The sequence below is a fragment of the Cuculus canorus genome, chromosome 15 (genome assembly GCF_017976375.1).
Source record: "Cuculus canorus isolate bCucCan1 chromosome 15, bCucCan1.pri, whole genome shotgun sequence".
Lineage (NCBI taxonomy): Eukaryota > Metazoa > Chordata > Aves > Cuculiformes > Cuculidae > Cuculus > Cuculus canorus.
Window position 1 is genome coordinate 15,511,321 of NC_071415.1, and position 27,869 is coordinate 15,539,189.

At 43.6% G+C, this 27,869-nt stretch overlaps 1 protein-coding gene across 1 annotated transcript; it reads left to right on the plus strand.

The window, feature by feature from the left end:
• Window positions 1-821: 821 nt before the first annotated feature.
• Window positions 822-27,613, plus strand: PDILT (protein disulfide isomerase like, testis expressed). Its single transcript, XM_054080366.1, has 12 exons — window positions 822-1,114; window positions 1,443-1,595; window positions 7,806-8,012; window positions 10,950-11,083; window positions 13,536-13,673; window positions 14,239-14,349; window positions 15,304-15,429; window positions 16,414-16,611; window positions 17,897-18,017; window positions 19,368-19,549; window positions 21,146-21,235; window positions 27,481-27,613. The coding sequence occupies exons 1-12, from the start codon at window positions 1,012-1,014 to the stop codon at window positions 27,550-27,552; spliced, it is 1,635 nt and encodes a 544-aa protein (XP_053936341.1). The 5' UTR covers window positions 822-1,011; the 3' UTR covers window positions 27,553-27,613.
• Window positions 27,614-27,869: the final 256 nt, after the last annotated feature.

The window sequence follows — 27,869 nt, forward strand, 5'->3', positions numbered from 1 at the left end:
TCTGATTTCATTAGGTACCCTGTACAGTGCTAACAGAACACTTCTCAAGGTGCGTGACAACACAAAGCCTTTCAGATCAACGGGAAGAGTTCACTTCAAGCCCAGCCCCACTCACACCATGCATGAAAACAATCTAAATTGAGGCAATATGCCACCAAAGATTCATCACCCTCCGGAAAACAGAGGCTACCGTATCAACCACCATTATGAACCCTTCTTCCTTTTAGCAGTACCCTCCTGATACCAGATTTTTAATCCTTTAGTCTACGTGCGTGAAGGAGTAAAGCGACACTTACTGCTCCTCAAGAGGAAGGAAGAAGGCAGCCATCAGTTTGGTTCTACTAATCTGGACCCACTAGTCCTCAAGTCAGCTCTGTCCTTGTCTGTGCCAAAGAAAAAACCACGAGCATGCCTGGTCCCCTCTGGAGGGGCTTCAGCTTTGGACGTACAGTTCACAAACTTCAGGACAATTTAAGGGCTAAATATGTTTCTGCTGCAATTACAAACAGGCAGATACTTACAGAAATAACCATCTCTTAGTAAATGGTGCCTCCTTAACCTTTCTGTAAGATATTTCTTAAAATGTTCTAAAAAGACTGCTGGAGAGGCCTCATAGTTCACAGACACAGCTGATCGCTATCCTGAGGATGAAATAGTACATTTTCCCCCTTCAGTTAGGTATAAGTATCAGCTGCATGAAATTGTTCTACCGCCGAAAGCCAACGGCAAAAATCTTCTGGTTTAACTGACAAAGTAGAATCTTAATTGAGCTACAATTCGGCACTTAAGCAGAGATGGGAGCCTCAGAGACAAGGCACTAAGGAAACGCAGGCATTAAAACCATATATGCAAAGCACTAAGAGCTTCCCCCCCTGACTTCAGCGTGCTCTGACTCATATCCATTAACAAACAGCTCCGTAAGTGCAACAGGCATCCAAACGCTAAGCTGAGGAGCAGCCCTCAAATACTGTCCCAGGTACTTCACCTACGATTTCGTCTGCAGCTCGCGTCATGGTGACAAGAGCAGGCTGTCTAATTAGAGAAGCGCACTATGAATGGAGTGGTGCCTCTGCAGGCGAGCGTTTCCTCCTGTGCTCTCTCACCCTCCCCAAAGGTTCTGATTTTTTTACAGAAACCGTAAATACACTTTTCCAACAGATACTTTCTTTCTCAATGCTGCTAAAGACGGGCAAGTAATTAACTGCATTCATCTTCCTGTGGAAAGGTGCAATTGGCTCCACTGGTGGTTAACTCCGTTATCAGCCTTATCAGCCTCTTAGCTGAGCTGATACAACGGCAACCATTTGAGCAGCATATCCTGCTGCTTTGGGCTCCTTTGCTGCTTTGGGCTCCTTTGCTTCTTTCTTTCTCAGTAACTGGGTAAAGGCAGGACAAGATGAAGACGCAGCAGTTTTTCCTTGTGTCATTATTGTTTCTCACAGGCTTCCTGGCAGCGGGCGTCATAAGCCCAAACGAAACAAAGGCAAAGAAAGCCAAACTCCCCAAAATAAAAAAGGAGAACAGTGTACTCCTGCTGAAAAAAAGCAACTTTGACAGAGCGCTGGAGGAAACGAAGTATCTGCTGGTGGAGTTCTGTGAGTATGGGTTTCCTCTGTCTTTCACCCTGATGGCTCTGCAGAGCGTGATTGATTCTGGGACACATGGGTATGCTTGTTTTATAGCTGCTTTGCACTCCTGTAGTCCTTGTTTGTTTTTCTCCATAAATAATTTTGACCATAAATACAGTAATTTATTCCTTTTTGGGGTGGTTAAATACCAGTCTGCTGCAAAAGACGGATACCGTAAGATGGATCCTCACACACAGCGCTGAGTTGGCATTCTCTGCTTCCGCTGCCTAATTTTGCAAGAATGTGTTTCACAGCAGTGATGAGCAAACCGTAGGTATTAAAAACCCAAACCAAACCAGAGAGGGCTTTTCTCCCTCTTACATTTTCATCAGTGTTTTATATAAGGTTTTTACTGGATGACATCTCTCTTCTCTGAGTATTTAGGCTTCAGGGAATGCCTTTTTACAACATTTTGGTATCTGTAATGGATTATATTTCACTCTTCCCTCAAATTAGCCCTTGATTAGGTGGAGGCTGCTTTGTGGGTTTTTTGTTAGGCTCACATGAATTCCTTATAGGGATGAAACCAGTGAGGCCTTTTGAGTAACTGACTTGTCAGATCTGGTCATCTGAGCCTTACAGGAAGTAAATGACAAAAGCAAAAGCCAAAAGTTATATTCTTGGGATGTTACCCATCTAAAAGTTCAGATGCTGCATAATTTCCTGCTCCACAAAGATAGAGCTGCATTTCCTAGCAGCTTGCTAGTAGCAGAAAATCTGCGTAAGACAGCAAAAGCTTTCTCTCTGCTGCTTGGGCTTGACCTCGCTTCCCTGTGCCGTACTCACCGAGCTCAGCGCACACACCTACTCTGCCTTAAATTATACAAACACCTTGCAAACTAGCACTGCTGTGGAGGCAGGCACTACAGAGAGGCTAAAAACCCCCATCTATGCCACATCTGGAAGGGATCGTTGAAATTAAAGCAATATCCTAACTTGTGGAAGCGCATGTCATTTGTTCTTTCTCCTCGTTATCAAACTTGGCTGCTGCTGGTAATAACAACAACAGAAAGTAGCAGTGTTAGTGTAGGTCTATCCGAAATGAAAAGACTTGTGTTTTTCCAACAACAGATCTAAAATACATTAGCAGATTAATGAATCTAAAAATACGTTTGGATTACATTAAACATTTTGTTAGTCTTGAAACAATGCTATGAAACTTTAGAAATATTTCTAAAGCGTTCAGAAAAATCACATTAGAAATTGCTTTAAAATTTAATGTATGTTTAAGACTTTTAAACACCACTGAAAGTGTTGAAATTTAGCAAGGGTTTACTTTTTAATTGTGGAGGGTCTAATGCTACTTATTTGACTACAATGCCAAACGCAGTCCGCAGCGGTGAACTGTTTTGATCTCTCTGAAGGTGCATTATTTTGTTGAAAAAAAAAATTATCAGAAATACCTTAGTCAAGCTCTTTTCTCAGCTTTGCAAGAGCTAATTCAAAGCACAGAATCTAAATGTTCAGATCACAGAAGAGTCTGCAGCTGAACCTCTCAGTACTGGCAGAGCTGATGAACAATGAGATATTGAAACACACTTCAGGATATCAATGTAACACTGAATGGAAAGTTGATGTGAAAAGTTTCATAAAGAAACAAGAGATGAAGAAACAATTGTTACAGTAGTCCAGGGAGATGGGTGCTCAAAGAACGTGGAAGATCCAAATCAGAATTTCTTCCCCCTATTTCAGAGAAGAGTCTTGGACCCCTTTCTCTCCGATATCCCACCACCCTCACAATTGGCTTTCTTCAGAAGGAAAGGACAAACACACACTTCCATTCCGTGCTGCATCTCCCCAAAAATTCAGAGATGAAACACTGCTCCCACACCTTGCTCTAGTGATCCTCACTGCTCTCTGGTTTGGATTCAGGGTCACCATGTCTATCTGAAGGGCTTACTTATGGGTTGTTCCCTCCCCACTCTCCTCCCAAACCATAGAGGCATCTACAGTTCCTGCAGAGGATTATGAAATCACTCATGATAGTGATGAGCTCCACAGCCCAGATACACTATCTGGAAATCACTGGCCTCGATCTCAATAGCTCTCTTTGGAGATGTGCCACTAAACAGCTTCTGGGGCAGTGGAAAACCACCCTGCAGCAAGGCACTGCCCTGGGATGTGAAAAACTGGAGACCACAATGCTGAACCATCTGGCCAATCTGCCATAATCATTTGCATTGATACTGCACAAAGAAGCTAAAGAGAGGGCACGCAGATGCACCTGCACACAGAGGCCATAAAGCCCTAATAAACAAGCCCTAAAGAAACAATCTCTGCGAACATGGAATTATTCAGTGTACTTAGATAATGAGAAACAAGGTAATATTCCCCGATCAGACAGAATATCTGTGGGGCTGCCAGGAACTGGCTCCAGAACGAATGCGGGACCTGAGAACCTTCTCTTCACCCATTCTCAACCACAGAGACACAGTCAGAGAATGAGAGGGAATCCCATACTTCCCAGAAAGTGGGATTTGTTCTCTTGCTGTATCAACATGGGGAAAAGATTGATTAAATGCTAGAGGACCTGCCTTAGAGCTCTCTAGTATAAGAAAACCCCAATGCCTTCCCTGCTGCGTACCATTATCTACTTACCAGTCCTCAATGTTTATCAGAAGAGTCTTGTTTTGATGTCTTGTGCCCAACGACTCCCAAGTCCTTCTAATGCCCTTCAGTTCCACCTTCACTGTGCCCCATGTCTGCCTTCTTTCAGGCAAGGTTTGCAGTGAAAACATAAATTGACTTTCTGCCAAGCAGTATCACACTACCCTGGGGAGCTGAGCAAAGTACACAGGGTAGGTACAGAGCCTGGAAACAAAGTACAGACTTTGTTCCATCCAGCTTTCTTCCATCTTCATTCAAACTGCCTTGTGCAACAAGAAAGTACCTGGAGGGGCAGCAGGAGCCGAGGAAGGACACAGGAGCAGAAGACCCAGCTTCTCTTTGGTTTTCGGGAAAGACACGGAGAGCAATATCTGAAAATATCATCGAGCAGCACACAGCAATGTGGACACGAGCGCTTCTGCCTACCCAGCTGCATTCTGTGCTCTGGATGCACCAGGGACACCTGATCTCAGAGCTCACATGACAGGGCTCTGTTGCTGCAGTCCGCGGCATCTCCCTGTCCACATTAAACTTCTCTAAATATCACTCAAATGCCTACGAACACTGAGTACGTGGAGCATTTGCCACCAGCAGAAGGCAGATCTTACACCAACGTTGCCCAGAGGGGATGAGTTTAACAGTTTACACTATACCTTACAAACAAAACCAGAAAATCCCAAGCGCTCTGACAAAAACCATCACCACAGGGAGGATAAACTCTGTACACTTATAAGCACAGACACTACAAGCACTGCTGCATGCCACAACAAACAGCAACCAGTTGGTGTATTAACTTTTGTTTTCCCAAGGACAGCAACCGCCTAAGCACAGCACACTGCCTGATTACAGTAAAATGCACCTCCTATTTAATTTCTCTTCAAAAGCCGTTCCATAAATCTCTCCACTCTCATCTGTGAAGAAGTGATGCTCGCGTTGTCAAGCAGAACATTTGTCTATCCAGTGAGACACTGGGTCAGCTGTAGTATTCTTGCAACCTGTGACTGATAATCTGAGCTGAGATAATGACATTTAATAGGAAAGATGAAGATAACTGTTAAAGACAAGCACCTCCTTTTCAAGGTGCCATCGCCTCTGCATGTCTTCCCTGGTGACCTTGCCACCAACTCTTTCGTCTCACCCGCTTGCCCTCGCACCCCACCAGCACCCCGCTCCCCTGGAGTCTGTGTCGCTGTGTCAGCCTCAGCAGCCGCTTACCCTTCCAGTGCCCAAAGTGATTGGTGTCAACAGACATCGAAAACAGAGGAAACAAAACAAAACTCAAGAAAAGTCTCCAAATAAAAGGAGTGATGATTTCCTGCAACACTCGAGCGACTTGAAAAATAAAGCACCTGTGAGGCAAACAGAGAATGAGTGGAATGAAAAGCAATTGATGGAAAGCTGAAGAGGAGTCTAATCACTCAGGAAAGCCGAGGAAAGGTGTGTGCATGGATGTTTCCACACGTTCTCCAGGTAGTCAAGGAAACAGTTTTTATATGAAGAAGGCTGTTCACTCACTGAACTTCTGTCTCACAGTTACCAGGTTAATGGCACTTGGATTTCTCCCGGTCTACGAGTGCAGTGATTATGTTTTACAGGATGGAGTCAGGTACCGCTCCCAGCTCCAGGCAGGAGCTGCGAACTCTACCGCTCTCATTACCTAAGCATGCTAGTTACATTACTAGTTACCTGCTATTTTGCCTATTCAGGTCATTCAATGATAAGAGATCACTCTGAAAGTATCTGGAATATTTCAGAGAAAATTAGACACCACCCCCTCCCCCCCCAACAATCTACAGATGTCTAATGCCCCTGTATATTCAAGAAGCCTCTAAGTGGCTTCAGCTTTTAGGGTAGACATGGTATTTCTTACGCTGACAGGTCAGAACTTCTAATAGATACCATGGTTTGCTGCAGTTACCTCTACAGCAGGCTGAGATACAATTGGAGATACTACTCCAACTTTATTTTGTGTACGGGGAGATAATACATTACAAACACGTTAGGGAAAAGGTCTGTAGGACCATTTTTATAATTAGGAGAAAAGAAATTGAAGTTAGAATGAAACCTCTGAAAATCAAAAAAAATAAAATTATTTGATGAATCAATAGTTTTACAGGCAATTGGAACACAATGTGCTCTGGACTGATACCTTCAAGCTCATTTACTTTATTTAGAGAAGTACCTTCTTTTCACTACCATATCTAAGTGCCCCCTGAACAGGCACTAAATTTTGTGCTACTAAGAACCATCCCCTTTGGCGTGTTAGCAGCTGGAGTAACTGTCGCAGCGCTGGGGTTTCTGCCTGAGCCAAGATGGGTTTATATGTGGAAGAATTTGGAAGGGCCTATCAGGTTAATATTTTGAGAAAACAACATTATTTAATGCTACACTCCTTGTCGTAGCAGTGGGGTGGAAGAGAACCATGGCTGGGACTGAGAGCAAAGATAACGATGACCACTGTAGAAATGTAATTCAGCACCGAGTTAGATTAGTGGTTTTATCTTTCATTCATTAGAACTTGTACAAACATGTTCATCTGCTTTCTGCTTATAATTACGTTGGGCAACGTCTTCACCAGGTAGGCTGTAGAGAAGTACATTCGTAATTTTGTGAAAGAACAAAAGATAGTTACTTTGTTAGATTTATACTTGGGGTGTGTGCCTGTGTAAGTACACATCTGACTGTGTATACACACAAGACAAACAAATATATGAAACCAAGATTAAATGGATGGTTTTCATCTGTTCCTATTTGAAAAGTACATTGATGAAACTAAAAATTTTCTGTGCAGGATCTAAAGAAAAAGATTTTGCTCTTTGCAATGAAACAAATCTAACAAGATAGGCTACCTCAATTTTATCAAAAGAAAGTAAAATTCATTTTCTTTTCAACTCAAGTTGCAAAACTGTAAAGCTCCAGGCCTTGAGCTCTTATCTGACTCTGAATACAAAGCAGTGATGTGTGACTAGTTTCTTTCTCTTGTCCTTTGTCCATGTTAATATTTATAACTCCAGGGCCCAGATTACGACACCCTTCCTCCCTCCTCCAAACACACGACTGCCATTAGAGCCAGCGAAGGGCTGGCGCATAGCACACTGTGCATAAATACGCTGCCAGTCTCTGAAAAATCATACTGTAGCTCTCCTTCCCTCCTCTGTATCTTATCGGCAAAAGCAGTTTCTGCTTTACAAAGGTTTGCCTCAGTGGAGTGCTTACAAAAACAGTAGCTTATCAAAGCGTCCTAACGTAATACCCAACTCTGCCCTTGACCTCCCTTTAACCCGCGCTCAGCACAGTCAGGCACCCAAACTACTTTTTGCTTCCATGCCATTTGTCTCCAGCAGAACACTATTCCAATCCTACTAGTTTTTCACTGTGACTGGTTGGAGGACATGTGGAGTGGTGAACAATCAGCTTCAACACAAAGAAGTAAAGATAATTCCTTATTTATTTCTGAGTCATTAAAAACATTATGCAACCCCTCTGCTATTATCTGACACAACAACTCCCACCAGAAAGCTTCAGGCTGTGGCCTGTGTAACTCGTTGTCTTTTGCTTGACCCTTTCTAGATGTTTCTTTATCTCGATCATCTCAGAATTTGTCTGAAGAGTTTGCTGAGGCTGCACGACAGCTTAAAAAAGAAGCTCCAAGAATCCAGTTTGGCAAAATTGATGTCACACATCAACACGATTTGAAAAAAGAATTTAATATTCGAGAGTTTCCTACTGTGAAATTTTTTGTGGATGGCAACAGGGAAGATCCCATAGACTGCAAAGGTAAATTGTTATGCGCTGTTAAGATAATGATATGTAATTACAGCTTGTACTGATCAATTACGCTGCCGAGAAGAAAAACATAGATGCTCAGATAAAGAATATGCAAGGTAGCAAAGTGGTTTTGCCCATTGTTTTAAACACACAATTACCTCTGTGCCAATATAAGAACTAGATTTGAATTCATCTTCCAATTGTATAATTGAAGTATAATACCTCACACAGCTAAATTCTTTGCTGGCCTAATTCCACTGAGTACAGAGAATCACCCCAACAAGATGACTTACTCTCATTTACTACGATAAACACAAATAAATGCAGTACAACAAACATGAATTTTGTCCTGAACCGGCTCTGTTTGCCCTCCCTCTAGTTCACTGCAGTTCCCATGGTTAGAAATTGGCTGGAGCAATACTCTGTGCCTTGAGCAATAAACTGTGCATTCACTGATTTCACACTAAGTATACAGGTACACATCCTAAAGCATGCACGAGAATTTTGCAATTTAGCCATCAGAGGGAGCTCATATGTGGCTCAAAAGAACCATGAAATCATTAGAAATCTTTGATGGAAAGTTATTAAGCAAAGACAATATTATTAGAATAGGACTGGCTTGAGCAATCCTGGGAAATCCGGGCGTTATTAGTTTTTCTTTCACAGATCATACATACAGTAAAGATATTTAATTTTTTTTTGGCCTAAAATAATGAACTTTTACACGGCTGACAAACTGCTTGACTTGGCCAGGCTTCTGTTAGGGTACTCTAAGCAGATACAGCTGAGTCACAAGTCTAATACAATGAACAAAAAAAAAAGGAGCCTAATATTTGCCTCCTGAACCTGTGCACAGCTGAGTGATCTGACTTCTTTAACTGCTGAGCCCCCTGTGGCTGCTGCTGCTGGAAGACGATCTTCAGTATTTTTAGTAACTTGCTCCTCCCTGGTATTGAATTTCTTACCCAGTTCCCATCTAGGCTTGTGCAAACAGCAGCTTCTGCACAAACGCTACTGGAAGTGTGATTTGCCAGACTGAACTTTTATTAGAGGTGCTGATACCTGAAAGCGAAAGCACCTGCCTTCAGTCTCGGATTAAATCTATAATACTGGCAAGAAAACCTCTTTTAAACTGGTAAGCCTGTTTGACAGGTATGCTTGTGAGAACCAGGGAAGAACACAGAAGATCTTAACACCCAATACACAGCAGCCGCCCTTCAGCAGAGAGCTGCTATCCAAGGCATGCTTAACTAGCGGGATGCAAAACGTTAGGAAACTGGTTCTGTACAAGAGAGCATCAACCATTCAGAGCACAAGGATCACCAATAATGACTTAAGTTGTGTTTTGCTGACTGGTAAATGCTTATGTAAAACAATGAGTAAAATCTCGCCTATGGTGTATGACTTCTAAACCATTGAGAATCAGCAATTGAAAAGGAGCAGCAACCACCCAATGACTTCTCATGCAGAAGGTGGTATATATTGTACCACAAAAGAAACAGTAGACCTCACTTGAATAAAGAAATTCAATCAAATATTTTATGGAAGAGGGAGTTTTTGAACGGTTGTCCTGGCAATGGACATAGCACAAAAAATCAGATCCTAGGCTTTGTAAAATCATCATGTATAACTCCAAGGCCAGAATTTGGCCAACAGAAACAAGCTACCTGGGCTGCTTAAAACAACACAATAGAAAGATTAACCAAGTGAAAAATACACTGAGAGGTTATATCACTGACAGAAGCTGCAGGACCTCAATTCTGCATTTAGACAGCAGAAGTCAAGCACTATGTGGCCACTAGATACTGCTCTGTGCTTTGTTCTGCAGCCGCTGCTCTCCAGAGCAAATGCCTGCCGCCTTCACCTTAAAAAACAGTATTTTAAACTTGTTGCAGCGCAGCCTACTGCAAAATGACTTGATGGCAGTAAAATGGTCTGACTCAATTTTTGATCTTGTCATATTGCTAAAATGCACAGTACCAGGACTCGCATCTTTGCTAATCCACTTGTACTGCCCACCTTGACTCTAGCACTTCACAGCATACAGACTTTTTCATCTAGAACTTTCATTAACCCTTCACTGGATTCTTGCTATGGTCCAACAAAGATATCGTACTTACAGAGATGAAAGGGCTACTTTACAGCTGACAGTTTATACACCCTAACCTCAGTTTATGGCTCTAATTCCTCTGAAACCAAAATAACTAGAAATTGTGGGTTTTTAAAGCGTCTCAAGATTCCTAAAACTTCTGACAGCTTGAAGAGAATTTACCAAATAAACATACTGACTGTAAAATCAATAAAACTGCTAGCAATAATTCGGAACCCAGAAGGCAGAACAATCCAGAATTAAAGGACAATTTTGACACTTCAGCTTTGTTTCTTATGTTTAAACTGAACAGAGAAGCTGCAACACCACAGAGGAGTTTGAACATGTCTCTCTGCCTATCAGATCCCTTCTACAGCACCGAAGGAACAATTTTGACACCTAATTTAATTGAACAGAGAGTTCAATAAAATCTGCAATTGGTTTGAAGTCATTTTAGATTAAGCCTCAGGTCGATAGCTCTTTATAGCTTACTGTGATTTTGGGACACATGAAATCTTGGAGAACAGGTTTTCTACTTATCTGAATTTCCCTACCTCTACTCTCCATACATGATTAAGCAGTTAATTGGACGTACAGCCATCGGCAGAATTACAGGGAAACACCGAACTAACCCACTGCTGATCTTCTATAGTCAGCAAGAGTTTAAATGATGACTAGAACCTGAGGTTGAATTTGGATACCCCAATCCCATTGAATCAGCTTTGACCTCATTCCTAAGGAGCTGAAGTCCATTTGTATTCAGCATTCTTCTGCACCTCCACTGCCTCTATCCTGATTGTACAGAAATTTCTGTAATTCATTCTGATGGTCATTTTAACTCTCTTTTTCTTCCACAGGAGTCAGACAGGCCTCAGCCTTTATTACATGGATAAAAAGAAGAATAGGACCTAGCACTGTTGTAATCAACTCTACTGATCAGGCTGAAGCTATCATAAATGCTGATGATTTGGCAGTGATTGGCTTTTTTAAGGTAAGTCACTGGAAAACTCCAAAGGCCAGTTTCTGCTCCAGCTTCATGATATACTGCTTGCTATCGTCACCAAATCTCACGTATCCAAAAGACCTAGTACTCACCTCAAATACCCAGGACCTCAGTTTTCTCTGCTTTTTTATTTATTTAATTATTTCTATCTACTTTTTTTTCCACTTCTAGATAAGCAGCCCAGGCAGAGATAAGAACATCTCGCACCACAGCACTTTTCCCAAATAGGGACCCAGGCACAAAGACTTACCTCTGTGAGAGCAGCTTCAGCGGGCGTGATGCTACAGCAGCATTGACACAGCCCTGGTCGCAACAGACCTGCCTCTGCTCTCAGAGGAAGGGCGTCTGCCAAACCATCCCAAGTTGGGTGGCTGGTGGGAAGAGGGCAGAATTACTGACCTACTTATCCTTACTTAACTCCATCAGTTTCTTTGGGGAGAATTAACCCATTGCTGGGTTATGGTGCTACTGAAGTCTTCAAATGCGAAAAGTTGTTTTCCCTGCCCAGAGTTGTAACTGAACTACAAATCTACAGTTACCTGATCACTGCACTTCTATTCAAGTACAGTGTAAAAGCATAGACGTGAATAGTTGCAGGCTGTCCTCGCAAATGAACGTTCTCTTTCTGCTTAAGTCTATTAAAGGGGAAAAAAAGCAGTAAGCATTGTCTAATGTACTGGAGTGCCTTTTCTTCACCTTTCCATTTGATGATTTAAACAACCTCAGTGAAATTCAGAGCGGCAGAGCTCCAGCTCCATGAATATCTCGCTAACTGCAGTTTTTAGCTCCTGCCAGCTAAGAAATCTGCATGGATAAGAAGTCATAAAATATTACACTGTACATGATCCAACTCATGCCCTTTCTCAAGTACTTCCTACTAGTTTCCAGAGCACAATAATGTTCTTAGGATTCGGGGCTGAATGAGACAGAACAATAGTCAAATAGTGCAAAATAAATTTCAGCTGTCAAAGCACACAGTCAGAAGTCAGTAAAACAGGATTTTTTTCCCCTGTTCTTTCAATGTGTCTTTGATGCGGGTCCAGAGGAGGCTACAAAGATGATCGAAGGGCTGGAGCACCTTCCCTACAAGGACAGGCTGAGAGAGTTGGGCTTGTTCAGCCTGGAGAAGAGAAGGCTCCGAGGAGATCTTATAGCGACCTTCCAGTCACTAGACGATCTTTAAGCTCCCTTCCAACCCTAAGTATACTGTGATCCTGTGATGGCTCCAATATCTAAAACACTCAGTTAAGGATTCTCTCTAACTAAAGAGACTTTTATTCTGGTATCTCTTAGCATGTCTGGACTCATACCTGAACTGATAAGGTCCCAAATGTGCTGGCTGCAGTGGATAGTCCAGGCTTTATGGATGTGGAAAACAGGATTCATTACCAAATGCCCCATGGTAACAGAGCTGATGAACACATACAGCATAATAGGACAAACTGTGAAAATGCTCAGAGTGCCCAGAATTTTGCTTTGCAGCAATCTGCTTGCAGCCATTTATGAAGGAAGGCAGTTTTCCAGTGCTGGGACAGACTGAGAAGCCCTTGCTATCACAGTGATGCTGGAGAGTTCACCGAACCACACTGAGAGCAGACACTGCCTGTAGATGCGTTTGACTGGACTCTGTGATTTCACTCTGGGGCTGAAATTACAATAGATGAGTATGGCCACATGAGAAATTTAAGGGGCAGAAGCCAACAGAATAGCGTCCAAGTAAATAAAGAGCTGTATCTGGCCTCCTATTAGTCACAGATTGCTCACAAATGTGAGTGCCAAGAAGTGTTGGGAGGTCCAGCATATAAATTACTATTCATCTAGCATGCAATAATTGTCTGATTAAGACAAATCTGGAAGTGCTGTTGCCTTTTACCATGCTTATTTACTATTAGCTTGAGGGTGGACAGCACCATGACTGTTTGACAGATGTAGGAGTCAAGGTCCTTGCCTTGAAGAGCACTCAGTCAAAGCACCAAACACATCAGCCAGATCCTCTTGCAAGAAGAGAGCCCTCCTCTCTAATCCATCACATCCTGCCCATGTGGCTCCCTTCATAGCTGTGCAGATGAGCTGCAGTAGGGGAGCAGCTGTTGACATGATCCTTCCCCATCTCCATGAGCCTTTGCAGGCTGTGGAAATGCCCGGATAGAGCAGGGCAGATGAGATTGACATAAGAAGGACATAGGAGTCCATACACCACCCATACTGACTCAGCCCAGCTGACACTAGCTGGGAAGGGGAACGCAGTAGTGTTGTGACAACACTCCTAGGATCTCCCCTTGGAGGTAATCGTGGCAAGCTATACGCACTTCACACTCACTTGACACACTCTTCTCTACCTCACAAGTGTTTAGGGGCGCGCTTCCCTTGTTGCTCTCACTCCTACACATCCCAGTAGGATGCAGGACACAGTCTTAATAAATACTTTTTCCGAGACCAGGAACTTCACAATGACAGTGTGGAAGTTTTCCGTGAGACAGCAAAAGATGTGCCAGAAATGCCTTTTGGGATGACAGCCAACGACAATGTCTGTGCTAACTATGGCATCCAAAAGAACACTGTTGTTGTGTTTAAGAAGGTAAGAATACAAAAGCCTAGCAGGCAATGTGCTGTGAGCTGCCACGGCAGCTTTGGTCTACGAAAAGGCAGTTTGGGAATTTTTTGAAGTTAAATAATCTGGATAAAGTGGTTTTATTTGCCAGTCCATGTTCTAATCAACACACGCTGGCAGGTTCAGTGAGTTTTGCAGACATTTACCTCTTTTCCTTGGTTACTTTTGGTCAGGAACTTTCTTTTCTTCCAATACACAACAGAACGGAACTACACAGAAATAGCACCAACATTTAGGCTATGAAGTGGTCAGACCAAGGATGTCCTAAGTAAGCATATGTCATAGATAGTATGTATGGATTTAGGAAAGATCTTTCACTATGGTAAGATTACTAAACAGATTAAAACTAGAATTTCAGCTATAATTTTGTTCTATAATATAACTGTAACATTTATTTCACAAGTTACGGAATTTCAGTTACTGAGGATCATAAAACAGCAAAGATAAGAACAACATTTTAGAGTACAGACAACCTCTTTGCACTTATAGCTGATAAGGCCAACAATCTCACAGACTTCACTATTTGTCCAAGGGGAAACCTGTGCACAATGAAGTGCTTGAAGATGGCAGACAGAACAAATTGGATCTAACAAGGTTCATCAAAACCTTTAACTTGGATTTGATCACTGAATATAATCTTGAGGTACGTGCATTTAATTGTATTAATAAAAGCGACAAGAGAAAACTAGGAAAGGCAGGAATCCATGCAGAAAAAGATCCAGGTAGCTATTCTGCTCCTTATTATTTTGTTTGCTTGTTTGACTAGGCCAGTCTTAAATACATCTAGAAACACGAGCAAAACCCAACAGGCAGCTCTTGGTCTAACCCAGGGCAGAGGATGCTTCCCTTTGGCAAGATGTTGTTTCTTAGAGGATATGGGGGAATGGCTGGCCAAACAGTGAACTTGACTGAACATGGAAAAACCTCCCTCCTGTGGAGCCAGCACAAAGACCTGGGCTGCTTCTGCAGCAACGAGGTGGGGTGGGAAGTAGGAAGGTCTGTCCTTATCCTGGCTCCAAGCCTTCCACTCCCATGCAGCAAATGGGTACTCTGAGCCAAGAAGAAAGAAACTGGCAGTAACTGCTGACAGTGAAGGTAGAAAGGGAAAGACATGGAAATACCCGCTTGCCTGGGAGACACCTCATTGCCTCTGATCATGGGGTGGCATGAGAAAAAGGCAGCTCTGCGTACGAAAGCAGATGTAAGCTGCTGATGCCACTCAGAAGTGAAGGACGCAGCCAACCCAGGTGTAGCTCCTGCAGCTGCTGCAGTTGGGCTTCCCTGTGTAACACTGCTTTTTACTTCCAGCACATCTTTAGCATTAATTCTGCAGTGTGTGTTATCCACGTCAAACTAGGAGATTGTAGCATCCCTAACATCCCCTTCTGACTGTACAAGTCTATGAATAACAACGAGGTTTTTCCTGGAACAGGGAAAACGCTCAGCAGCTGCCTATGCTTCTCACTCATCTTCTTTAAAACAACGAAAAAACCCCAACAGTTATGGGCATGATTGGGAACTGAGTCTTAGAATTTGCAATAGCAGAACTGAACGATACCGAAAGAGTGGAACAGATGTTGAGTCTTTTGTTCCCCAGACATCTGTGAAGATTTTTGATGTCCCTGTTGAAAATCACATCGTGCTGTTCACCCCAAAGAGCTCGGAGACATTCAATGTGATTTACGAAAACTACAAGTCTGCTGCTGCGGAATTCAGAGGAAAGGTTTGTAATGCTGAATCCTGCTTTGCAAATACGAATAACAAAAGATCAATGGTAAAACACTTGTAAGTCTGTCTTCTAGGCCTACCAAACTATCTAAAAATAGTTTCAGTCGCTGTTCTTTGCATTAGCTAAGGACATTAGCGAAGCTGAAAAATAAACTGAATGTGAAAATGATTCTTTAAAACGCAACTGTCACACAAACCAACACTAATTCCAAGTAGTCCAAATAAACCCGTTCCTTATTTTCCGAATACAACTTTCTAACAGCAACTTCCAACAAAAGATAGTTTTAGCACAGTTCTGGCAATTTCTACCACTCCAGGAAATGCCATGAGGATCTGAGGGCATTGGTTGAGCCAAGAGCTGGAACCAGCTACAAGGCAAGGAAGAGAAATACAGCAAGGCAGCTGCATAGCCCTGCTTGCAGCTCACGTTTGCACGTGTAGAAACAGATATAGGCAGTCATATCCAGAAGTATTTAAATTTTCCATTGTCAATCATTGTGATGCTACTCCTGCTTCAAGTATATGACATACTACTCCTGCTCCAAGTATATGACATCCTGAAGAACATTAAGTCATCATGTAATAAAGTATCAGACGTTAGTCTTCGTAAAGTCAAATGGATTTCAGGAGTTTCAGCTCTTTTGTCCTGTTAAGATTTATTAGGCAGAGCAATAAGAGCTTCGAGGGGTAATTTATTACTGTAACTCAAACAGGTGATAGAAAACCACTGTGAAAGGAGAGAGGGAAAAGCTCCATTCCTTTTGGCTACTTTAGCATTTGTTATCAACTAGCATCAAGTTATGATAAAGCCCACAGAGCTGCTGGTTGTTGGATTGAGACCAAGAAATGGTTCCATACAATTCCTTGCCTTTAAAGTTGGATCCTAACCCACTGACAAGCTTCACAGTCTTTTTTCCTAAAATGGCTTAACCAAAGCTCAAAGACTCAACCACATGCACGACTCTCTTTCTATTATTAGATAATATTTGTCTTGGTGGACACTGATGAAACAAGGAATGGACGAATTTTTGAGTATTTTCGCATCAGGGATGTTGATGTTCCTGCCGTGAGAATCCTAAATCTGACAAGTGATACAAAATACAAAATGCCTGCAGATGAGGTGACCGTGGAGAACCTAAAAGAATTTTGCTGGAGCTACTTAAATGGAAAAGCAAAGGTATGTCAATTACTAACGAGACGCCCCTCCACTACACCAGCTAAAACACTAACAACTGTGCAAAACAGCCCTTTTTAATTCAAAAACAATACACTAAAAGTGTGCTGTTCCAATTATCAGTTTATTAATTTCTGCTCACTTTAATGCATCCATTTACATCCACAGTCGTTGGCAGAGCATTACTCTGTATTTAACAACTGAGGAGGACTACAAAGTTCTCAAGCCCTTCTATGCAAAAACTGGATAAATCACACATGGCCCAACATGTTAGTTGATTTCAGTGGATGTATTTTAGTGGTTTAAAAACTCCTTAGGTCTCAATCTTTCCAACACTATAAAAGAGATATTTCACTTCCTTAGTTGGGAGAGGTGCAAACAATGATTGCAATGGACTTAGCAGTTACAGAGAAGTCCGGTAAATAGAAATTGAGAGTTTCAGCATGGAATAAGATTTGGTATTTCTTGTAAGCAAGGTTAACAGAGTGAATTTGCACAGGGAGGAATTATTCCCAAAGGTAAATACAATTTTTTGTTGTCATAATGAAGCATCGTCCTCTATAGTCATGTGAAAAATACATCAAAGTGTTTTACTTATGCAGTGCCCTTCAAATTGACTTACTTTCGTATCCATCACAGAGACCTGAGCAGCAGATCATGATTTCAATTTTGGAGGGGGGCAAAATGACAGAAGAGGTGGGGATATCTCCTCTTCCAACCAAGATCTGCTTGAGGGGCACACTCCTACCAGAGAACAGCTTCCATATAGAATGTGCACCTTTCTACTGCTGCACTGTGGTGCAAAAGAAAAGAAACTGGAGCTAATATACTGTAAATCATAGGAGCCACGTGGGGACTGCAGTTGGTGGTGAAGGCAGAGATTTAAGCAATGCAGTCTTTCTTGTGTTTTATGTTACCTTTGAGAGCCCACAATAGGTAAGGGTTTCGGCAGTCTAGCTGCTGAACATTGGCCAACAAGAATTCAGGACAATGAGTACAAATGTGTTCCAAAGGGTCATTTTCAGACTGTCTACAATGGAGTCTGTATTGACAAGTAATTCTAACCACCAACTATGCAGGGGCGCAAGCCGCCAGGTCTCCACAGAAAGCAGAGAGCGTGGTAGCATGTGAAAGCTGGCAAGGATGCAAAAATACAAGAGATCATGTGCAGTGATAGCGCGCATTAGGCAGAGAAACGTCCCATTAGGCTCACGTTAATTTGATCTGGAGTACAGTTTCTCAATGCTCCCTGCTCCTCTTTCACAGCAGTGTTTCTGTTTCTGCTCAGCTACATCTCTCTAGTGAAGAAATTCCAGAGGACTGGGACAAGATGCCTGTCAAAGTGCTTGTTGGGAAAAATTTCAACAGGATTGTCTTCAATAAGACCATGACTGTGTTTGTTATGTTTTGTAAGTCTTACTGTTGTATTCAGATTTTAAGTTGTTTTAATATGATTGATTGGAAGTGAAAAACGAAACCTCATGCTTACATACAAAATTAATCTTTGCGCTTTAGAGAAGCTGAGCTTCATGAATTTTTGTTGTTCGATGAAAGCATTGAAGAAAAATTTGTGTCATATCTATGGAAACGCTGTGATACCTTTGTTGACTTGAGGTTGAGTAACACTGGATCCCTTAAGTAAATATTTGTCAAGGCCGTATCAAATCTCAGTGTCGAGAGACAAAATGACACTAGAACGTCATTTTGTACAACGGAACGTTACAGCGTGCTGTACAGCGCGAGTCAGGCTGTCTTCCACAGACAGAGGGAGACTTCAGTGAGGCTGTCTGGTTGTAATGCTCTACGATTAGATCCCAGAGAGGAGTTGTGGTTTAACAAATTGTAACTCCTTTTTTCCTCCTTTGTCTGCAAGGCAAGTGGCTTTCCCACTTGACTCTTCCCAGCAAGAAACCACTGCTCTATCCCTTTACCACCCAACAGGGATTAGTTTGTGCCTTAGTTACCTCAACAGAGCAAATATGCAGCATTAACATAGATCACTAACTAGCTGTACTGCCCTGAATCCAGAAATTCTTAAAGGTAATATGTTCCCGCAGCCCTCAGAGCTGGCTGCAGCTGTTTTATTTCACGTTTCAATATCACGAACAAACTAATCTAAGCAGGAACTGAAATGAAAGGGAGACGTAGTGCATTCAGGAAAGTGCCCCAGAAATGTGAAGTCCCTCTAAACTGACGATGAGCATTGCTCTCATGACTGGAGGATCGCGGCCATGTCATGCTGTTTAAGGGCATAACAGGTTCTCAGCAGTTTGCCTTTTTGCTAACCTGCAGGAGTACAGTACCCAAAGTCAAAACACCACCATACCTCAAACTCTTCCTTTTACTGAAAATATAGCATGATTTATGAAAAGAGATAATTTTAGCATGCAGAAAGCATTTTGTGCTTCTGGCAAGTATTTCACCATGGGAATGATGCAAGACTTACTTGAGTTGGACTGGTTATCTGGTATGACTCTCCAGCCAAGCCAAATGACAAGTGTTGCATGCTTGTTAGAGTCATAAAAAACTAAAGACAGCTAAAGCAGCACCGCTATCAGAAACACATTAGTGAATAATCAGTTACCACTACATGAAAACTCATGAAATTCATGAGGGGTGAATGGTCTCAAGTAGAGGCTGGCCACACCTGAAATCAAAAAAACCTGTTAACGTTGGGGACTAAGTGGGTCCCAGTGATTGCACCAGTACATGCTCTACCGCCAGACTATAGCCTTCTACTTTCACTTTTAAATTTGCAGATGCCCCTTGGTCCTATGAGTGCAGAAAACTCCTGCCAATCTGGGATGAGCTAGGAGAAGAATACGAAAGTCGCAAAGACATAATCATTGCGAAGATAGATGTCACAGCAAACGACATCCTCTCCATTGTATTAGATCGTTACCCATTCTTCAGACTGTTTCCTGCTGGACCAGATCGTCAGGTGAGAAGGTGTCAGGGAAGAATGCGGAGACACCGCTCCACACTGAAGGGGGATATGTGTGTGTGTGTCCATGCCCACCTAAGCTTTGATCCTTACTCCTCAACACTGTATTTATTGTGGTCAAGAACCTGAACTAGAGGAGGAACACTTCTATCACCTTCTCCTATGTGTTAGGCTGTGGCAAAAGCCTTTGTACCATGACATGGACCTACAAGTCATTACAGCCTTACATTCTGCTGTTTAACAAACTCCAATCTACCTGTTGGGTTCTAGTAGCAGTCTCAACTCAGAGCGAACTTACACATACCTCCTAAACACCGCAGTGCCTTTTTCCTCCAAATCATGACAAGAGATATATAGTCACAGAACTACCCTGTGTCAGTTGTTTCTGGAGCACGTATGACTATAGCCTCTAAAATGCTGCTACTCTCGTTATATCCTCCGTATTTTCATAAAACTCAAATCCCAAAACTTTCTTCTATCCACTTATGCCAGTAACTTTACTTCATTCCAGACTTAACTAGGAATAAATATTTGTTGTCAAAACCAATGATCTTTACAATATGCTACCTCATACATCAGCTCTCTTACACAATAATCAGAAAATGCTGCTGAAAGAGAAAGTAAAAAAAAATTAAATGGTTGCATTCCTCCATCTACGCAGACAATCTAATTAAAAAGAAAATATCTCTGAAGCAAAAGAAATAAATTACATTCTAAGATACTGGTATAATTAAGACATTACTAAGCTTTTCATTTTTCTTCTTAGTCCTAAACTTAAATTAGATTCCGAGACATTTGCCCATGTCCTCATTTAATCTTTGAGGGAGAGATTTTCCTTTCAGATGCGCATGCATAGCTTCTAATGAATTGAACTGCAGTCCTGCATACTCGCATTAAGTTTAGTCTTTATGCAAAAAAGCAGAAACACATTAAATGCTCATAAAAAATGACAGTTTGTCAAAAAATATCAGTAAAAGCTTTCATTAACTATTAAGGGACTGTTTCATACTTACAAATAGCCTGAAATTAAAGAGCAATTGAAATTCCAAGTTCTTCCTTAGGCACCATGCTTTTATACTAGTTTCCTCAGCTTCAGAAATTTTAACTTGTATTGGAATCACAGGATGCTCAGGGTGGGAAGGGACCTCAATCATTTCCTACCCAACCCGCAGGTATACTGGGAATTCTCCCCCATCTGCATATACTTGTTCATTTCTAGAAGTCAGAGCACAGGATGCAAATATAATAACATAGTTTGTTAAGGCTCAGAGTACCTTATGCTTATTGTTAAATACAGAAAAGACATTGATGTCAGTAGCTGGCAGGATCCCAGACTGGTATTATACAATAATGATTATGTTTTTTATACAAATCCTTTTCTTCTTAGGGATATACATTGTTTTCTTCTTTATACTTGACTTTCAGATGATGTTGGAACCTTCTGTGCTTCTGCCCATGCATTCTTAACTAAAGAACTAAATTCAGCCTAAAGAACCGAAATCCTCCAGCTGATTATGTTGTTATTTCTCTGTACACAAAATTTCCAACATTTTGTGTACAGAGTTAAATGCTTAACCTTGAAACACTTTTCAGGAGGTGCCGTACACTGGGGAACATACCTTGGAGGCATTTTCTGAATTCTTAGAAGAACAAATCAAGACAAAAGCAGAACCAGAAGATAAGGTAGGCATTTGATCCAGACACTGACTGATCTGCTGTGCAACCCAAGTCATGTTCACACCTGGTACAGCCACATCTGAACTGGTTATAGCACAGCCACACATATGAGCTTCAGCCACTGCTCACATCAGTATCTGAGTGGTTCTTGCCAGCTTTTAGATGGTTTGAAGCTGACTAGCGAGGCATGACCACACCAGCTACCGCCACATACTGCAGCTTGGCAGGCACACACCCACTCACATCCTTGTTTTCATCACACAAACCCCTCTTCTCCCACTCCTCAAGTCATTACTGAGTCACCGTGTTAACAGTCGGGTAGTACTGCATGGCAGGAAGGAACGTGCATATTGACAGGGGTAGGGAAAACTTTGTCAGGATTTTAGCTGGAAAGAAGAAGATCCAGCTAGATTGATTTTAGTAACAGCTGGAGCAGTTCAAATAGCCGTTGCCCAACCCATCCGGCCACGTTCAGTGCGTCTTCTCATCTTCATAAAGTAAGGGTACACCTGAGAGCAGATGTTGCCCCTCTTGGCATTATATATATAATAACTGGGTATAATTACTGTCTGCTTCCTCGACCCTTTCTCCTCCACTGTACATCAGACCAGATAATTTTTCGGCGACATCCAGCAGCAGGACGGTGAGTACTGCGGTGGGGTGGCCATCTGAGGTGGTGGGGCACTTCCCTGTGACGGGAAAAGCCTAGGAAAACCTAAACGGGAGCAGGGCGGGCGGTGCTCGGCTCCTCACACGCGGCAGCGGACGGTCCCGCGCGGTGCCTGACGGGAGGGGGCGGTCCCGGCGGATACCGCGGGAGATTTAAACGGTCTCTTGGGAGCACGGCGACTGGGAGCGCGGCGAAGAGGAGCGAGGCAAAGAGGTGCGGGGCACGTTATTACGAAGGGGCAGTTTGAGCGGCAGTTCGAGCAGGAAGGGCTCAGGGAGAGGCTGGTGGCTGACCATGGTGGCTACCAGGCAGAAGATTAAAACTGCTCCGGGTGCTGCAGCGAGCAGGATGGATACTGCCACCCAGACAGAGCCTCAGTGGGTCCATGCAGCCACGCAGACCCTGGGCTGTAGGCAATGCCCCCCTCCAACACCAGCCTGTGCCTCTGATACCGGCTACGCTTGTGGGAGCTGTGCACGAGTCGCAGAACTCCTTCACGTGGTGGCAGAGCTGAGGGAGGAGGTGAATAGGTTAAGGACTATCAGGGAATGTGAGAGGGACATAGATCTTTGGAGCAGTGCCCTCGCACAAACCCAGCAGGCTGCTGGAGCCAATGCGGCGGAGCAGCTCGATCCTATAATCTGTGAGGCAGGGGGAACAAGAGATGGGGGATGGCAGCAGGTTCCTGTCCGGCGTAGGAAACCTGCTCCCCCCACCCAGACAATTAACCCCCAGATAGCCCTCAGAAATAAATATGAAATGCTGCAGGTAGAACCTATTCCCCAGGAAGAAGCAGTGGAAGAAGGAGATGGTCCCCACAGCCTGGAAACATTCCCTAGGCTCCAGCATCCTCGGAGGGCCCTAAAAACATCCTCTGTCAAGAAAAAGAGGAGAGTGATCGTCTTAGGGGATTCCCTTCTTAAAGGAATGGAGGGTCCCATCTGCAGACCGGACCCGCTCCACAGGGAGGTCTGCTGCTTGCCGGGGGCTTCAGTGAGGGATATCAATAGAAAACTCCCTTCCTTGGTGAAGGAAACGGATTACTATCCCCTCTTAGTATTTCAAATAGGTAATGATGACTTACAGCGCAGAAAGCTGAAAGCCATCAAAAGAGACTTCAGGGATTTAGGGAAGATGATTGAGGGCTCTGGAGCGCAAGTGGTGTTTAGCTCCATCCCAATACTAAGGAATATGGAGCAGGAAGTCAGGAACGTACAGATGATTAATGCCTGGCTCCGAGCCTGGTGTGAGGAGAGAGGCTTTGGCTTCTTTGATCATGGGGTGACCCACCCACCCCCAGGTTTTCTTACTAGGGATGGGTCATACTTGTCTCGAAGGGGAACTAAAGTTATCTCTAAAAATCTGGTTAGGCTCTTAAATAGAGCTTTAAACTAGATGTGAAGGGGGAAGGGGAGGAGACCAGGCTAGTTGGGAATGAGCCTGGAAGTGGGAAACCAGCGGCTGAGAAATGGTGTGCTGGAGAGGACCACCAGTACACCACAATAGGGCGAGTGAGGGCGAGTATAAGTGGGGACAGTAAGGATAAAACTGGGTCTGTGGAATTAGTTATTCCAAGGACCAGTCAATCGAGAATAAACTCTCTTCCCTTTATGAGGGCTGAAGGTTCATCAGCCCAGCTGAAGTGCATTTACACCAATGCACGCAGCATGGGCAATAAGAAGGATGAGCTGGAAGCTGTTGTAGGGCAAGGTGACTATGATGTCATTGCCATCACAGAAACGTGGTGGGATGACTCACATAACTGGACTACAGCTATGTTGGGATATAAACTCTTCAGGCGGGACAGGAAGGGTAGGAAAGGAGGCGGGGTAGCCCTCTATGTCAAAGAGTGCTTTGAAACTCTCGAACTGGATTACGGTGAGGACGGGATCGAGTGCCTATGGGTTAAAATCAGAGGAGCCCACAAGAAAGGGGACTTTGTGATAGGAGTCTGTTACAGACCACCCAGCCAAGAAGAAGCTGCTGATGAACTCTTCTATAAACAGCTGGGGACAGTCTCTAAATCTCTGCCTCTTGTCCTTGTGGGAGACTTTAACTTTCCGGATGTCTGCTGGGAGTACAATACAGCAGAAAGGAAACAGTCTAGGAGGTTCCTGGAGTGCATCGAAGACAACTTCCTTGCACAACTGGTTAGCGAACCAACAAGGGAGGGTGCCTTCCTAGACCTGCTGTTTGTGAATAGGGAAGGTCTTGTTGAGGATTTGACGGTTGGAGGACGCCTGGGATTAAGTGATCATGAGATGATAGGGTTTTCAGTTCTAGGTGGGATTAAGAAGGGGGTTAGCAAAGCAGTCACATTAAACTTCCAGAGGGCAGACTTTGGCCTGTTCAGAAGGTTGATTAGCAAAGTCCCGTGGGAAACAGTCCTTCAGGGCAAGGGAGCCCATGAGGGTTGGGCGCTCTTGAAAAATGAAATCCTATCAGCTCAAGAGCAGGCCATCCCTGTGTTCCGGAAAAGGAGCCGGCGGGGGGAAAAGCCAGCTTGGTGGAGCAGGGTGATCTCAAGATGCGTCAATAAGAAAAAGAAGCTCTATGTGCTCTGGAGGAAAGGACAGGCATCTTGGGTGGACTACAGGGACGAAGTGAGATCGTGCAGGGAAAAAATCAGGAGGGCCAAGGTCCAACTAGAATTAAAACTCGCTAAGTCTGTGAAAGACAACAAAAAGTCTTTCTACAAGTACATTAACAGGAAAAGGAGGACGAGGGAGAATATCCAGTCTCTAGTGGATGCAGAAGGAATAACAGTGACAGGGGATAAGGACAAGGCTGAGGTACTTAATGCCTTCTTCGCCTCAGTCTTTAATAGCAAAGAAAGTTGTTCCTTCTGTTTACAAATCCAAGAGTTAGAGGGGCAGATTGAGGCTCCCGTGATCCAAGAGGAGGCGGTTAGAGACTTGCTTGCCCAGCTAGACGTCCACAAGTCTATGGGGCCGGATGGGATCCACCCAAGAGTATTGAAGGAACTGGCGGATGTCCTTTCCAAACCCCTATCCATCATCTTCCAGAGGTCCTGGCTGACTGGGGAAGTTCCACTAGACTGGAGGCTGGCTGATGTTGTGCCCATATACAAGAAGGGTTGCAGAGAGGATCCGGGGAACTACAGGCCTGTCAGTCTCACCTCAGTGCCAGGGAAAGTCATGGAACAGGTAATCTTGAGTGCTATCATGAAGCACATGCAAGAGAACCGGGTGATCAGGCCCAGTCAACATGGGTTTACAAAAGGCAGATCTTGCCAAACTAACCTGATCACCTTCTATGACAAAATCACTCAACTACTGGATGGGGGAAAGGCTGTGGATGTAGTCTTCTTGGACTTCAGTAAAGCCTTTGACACAGTTTCTCACAGCATTCTGCTTCAGAAACTGTCAGCCTCTGTCCTGGACAGGCGCACACTCTCCTGGGTTGAAAACTGGTTGGATGGCCGGGCCCAGAGAGTGGTGGTCAATGGAGTTAACTCCAGCTGGAGGCCAGTCACAAGTGGAGTTCCTCAGGGCTCGGTACTGGGTCCAGCTCTGTTCAATGTCTTTATCAATGACCTGGATGAAGGCATTGAGTGCACCCTCAGCAAGTTTGCAGATGACACTAAGCTGGGAGGAAGTGTCGACCTGATGGAGGGTAGGGAGGCTCTGCAAAGGGATCTGAACAGGCTGGACTGCTGGGCCGAGACCAATGGGATGAGGTTTAACAAGACCAAATGCCGGGTCCTGCACTTGGGGCACAACAACCCTATGCAGCGCTACAGACTGGGGGAAGAATGGCTGGAGAGCTGCACAGAAGAGAAGGACCTGGGGGTGCTGGTTGACAGCCGACTGAACATGAGCCAGCAGTGTGCCCAGGTGGCCAAGAAGGCCAATGGCATCTTGGCTTGTATCAGAAATGGGGTCACCAGCAGGTCCAGGGAGGTTATTCTCCCTCTGTACTCGGCACTGGTGAGACCGCACCTCGAATACTGTGTTCAGTTCTGGGCCCCTCACCACAAGAAGGATGTTGAGGCTCTGGAGCGTGTCCAGAGAAGAGCAACAAAGCTGGTGAGGGGGCTGGAGAACAAGTCTTATGAGGAGCGGCTGAGAGAGCTGGGGTTGTTTAGCCTTGAGAAGAGGAGGCTGAGGGGAGACCTTATTACTCTCTACAACTACCTGAAAGGAGGTTGTGGAGAGGAGGGAGCTGGCCTCTTCTCCCAAGTGACAGGGGACAGGACTAGAGGGAATGGCCTGAAGCTCCGTCAGGGGAGGTTCAGGTTGGATATCAGAAAAAAATTCTTCACAGTAAGAGTCATTGGGTACTGGAACAGGCTGCCCAGGGAGGTGGTCGAGTCGCCTTCCCTGGAGGTGTTTAAGGAACGGGTGGATGAAGTACTTAGGGACATGGTTTAGGGAGTGTTAGGAACGGTTGGACTCGATGATCCAATGGGTCCTTTCCAACCTTGTGTGATTCTGTGATTCTGTGATAAGCATTGTCTGTCCCAGATCAGCCTTTTATGTAATCCCAGCACTTCACTGCAAAGACCCATTGTCAGTGAAGGACATGATCAAGTTCCATGCAGGCAGCTCCAAGCAACACAAGAAAAGTGATATACAGACGGAGACACTGCCCACTCGGTATAACAAGCACAGGCCTGTTCTGCCTGGAAGTGAAGAAGGAAATGATACCTGATGCTACCCTGTGAATTAACACTCTCTTCAACTAGTAGGGAAACTGTTTTGAGTTTTCAGACTTACTTCCACAAGGGGCTTTGGTTTGCTCCTGAATTCACTGCTGAAATAGGTGGTTACAGATGGAGAGAGGAAACAAAACTAATACTGGGACACAGAAATCTGCAATGAAAGATCAAACATCCAGCTCTGTCCAGACGTTGCACACGTCTGTTTTCCAATACCTAAGCCCTACATTTGGCGTTTGCCACTGTTGCATGTTCTTTTAGCAGTGTTTGAAGCAAATCTGTTGAGTTCCTTACACACGTATGTACGTTCTGTCATCTAATCTTTATGCTTGATTACGCACTAAAGAATAAGTAAAAAAAGCCAGTTTAGGAGACATCGTTCGAAAACGCGCTCAGTGTTGCAAAGGGGGTAAGTATTGACATTCGCTCATCTGTTCACATGCTCGGTCCTCACCTGACACCTGCCAAATTTTCCCAGAAGACCACAGGATGAGGCCAGTACAGTTCTTGAGGTGAATTCCCCTGTTGGAGTAACTCTTCATCCTCACCTCAGGGCATTCACAAACAAGAAGGCAGGGGTTTTTTTTTGAGACTGCTTAGCAAAGACTATCTTACGCCCATCAGCTTACCAAACGCATTTCCAAGTTCTTAGTAAACCTTCACACAAAGCCTTACCTAAGCTTTGCCATAAACCAGTGTAAAGCTTTGAAAACAAAACATGTTTTAGCAACAGCTGCATAACCTCATTAACACACCTCTAAGTTCCTCAGCTGAAATGATGAAAATCTGCATTTTGTAGAATTCTAAACATTTTTTCGGAAGCAAAGAACTACTAGAGCAATTCTCTTTGTGAACATCAGTAATAATCAGATTTGCTCTTGCATTTGCTTTTTTTAAAAGGATCCTTCAGGAGGAATCAAAGAGGATCTCATCCAAAGAGAGACTGTAATAACAGAGAAAGAAGAACTTTAATAGCACAGAAAAAGAGCAAAATCCCGAGGACTGCAGGAAATCCTTCCTGGAAGGAACTCACTGCAAGAATGAATCTTCTAAAGTTAACACAGCTGGATTAAAAAAAGTAAACAATTCAATATGGTTTATTATGTGTGACTTCTTAATCCAATTTAACTCCTAGTGTTACTGGGATCGGTTGTCATGGGTTCTTAAAGCACTACAAATTCTGCCTAAATAATGCCTTTATTATCAACAAAACTGCTCTCATTTAGAAAGGTGTACATGTGCCATGCAAACAGATCAAGATATAAAACTAGTCTTTTTGAACAAAAATC

Excerpts from the sequence above, each read along its gene's own strand:
- PDILT (XM_054080366.1), top strand. The coding sequence starts at position 1,012 with ATGGTGACAAGAGCAGGCTGTCTAATTAGAGAAGCGCACTATGAATGG. Across the intron at positions 1,596-7,805 it reads GTATCTGCTGGTGGAGTTCT|ATGTTTCTTTATCTCGATCA; the intron begins GTGAGTATGGGT and ends GACCCTTTCTAG. Across the intron at positions 13,674-14,238 it reads CTGTTGTTGTGTTTAAGAAG|GGGAAACCTGTGCACAATGA; the intron begins GTAAGAATACAA and ends TATTTGTCCAAG.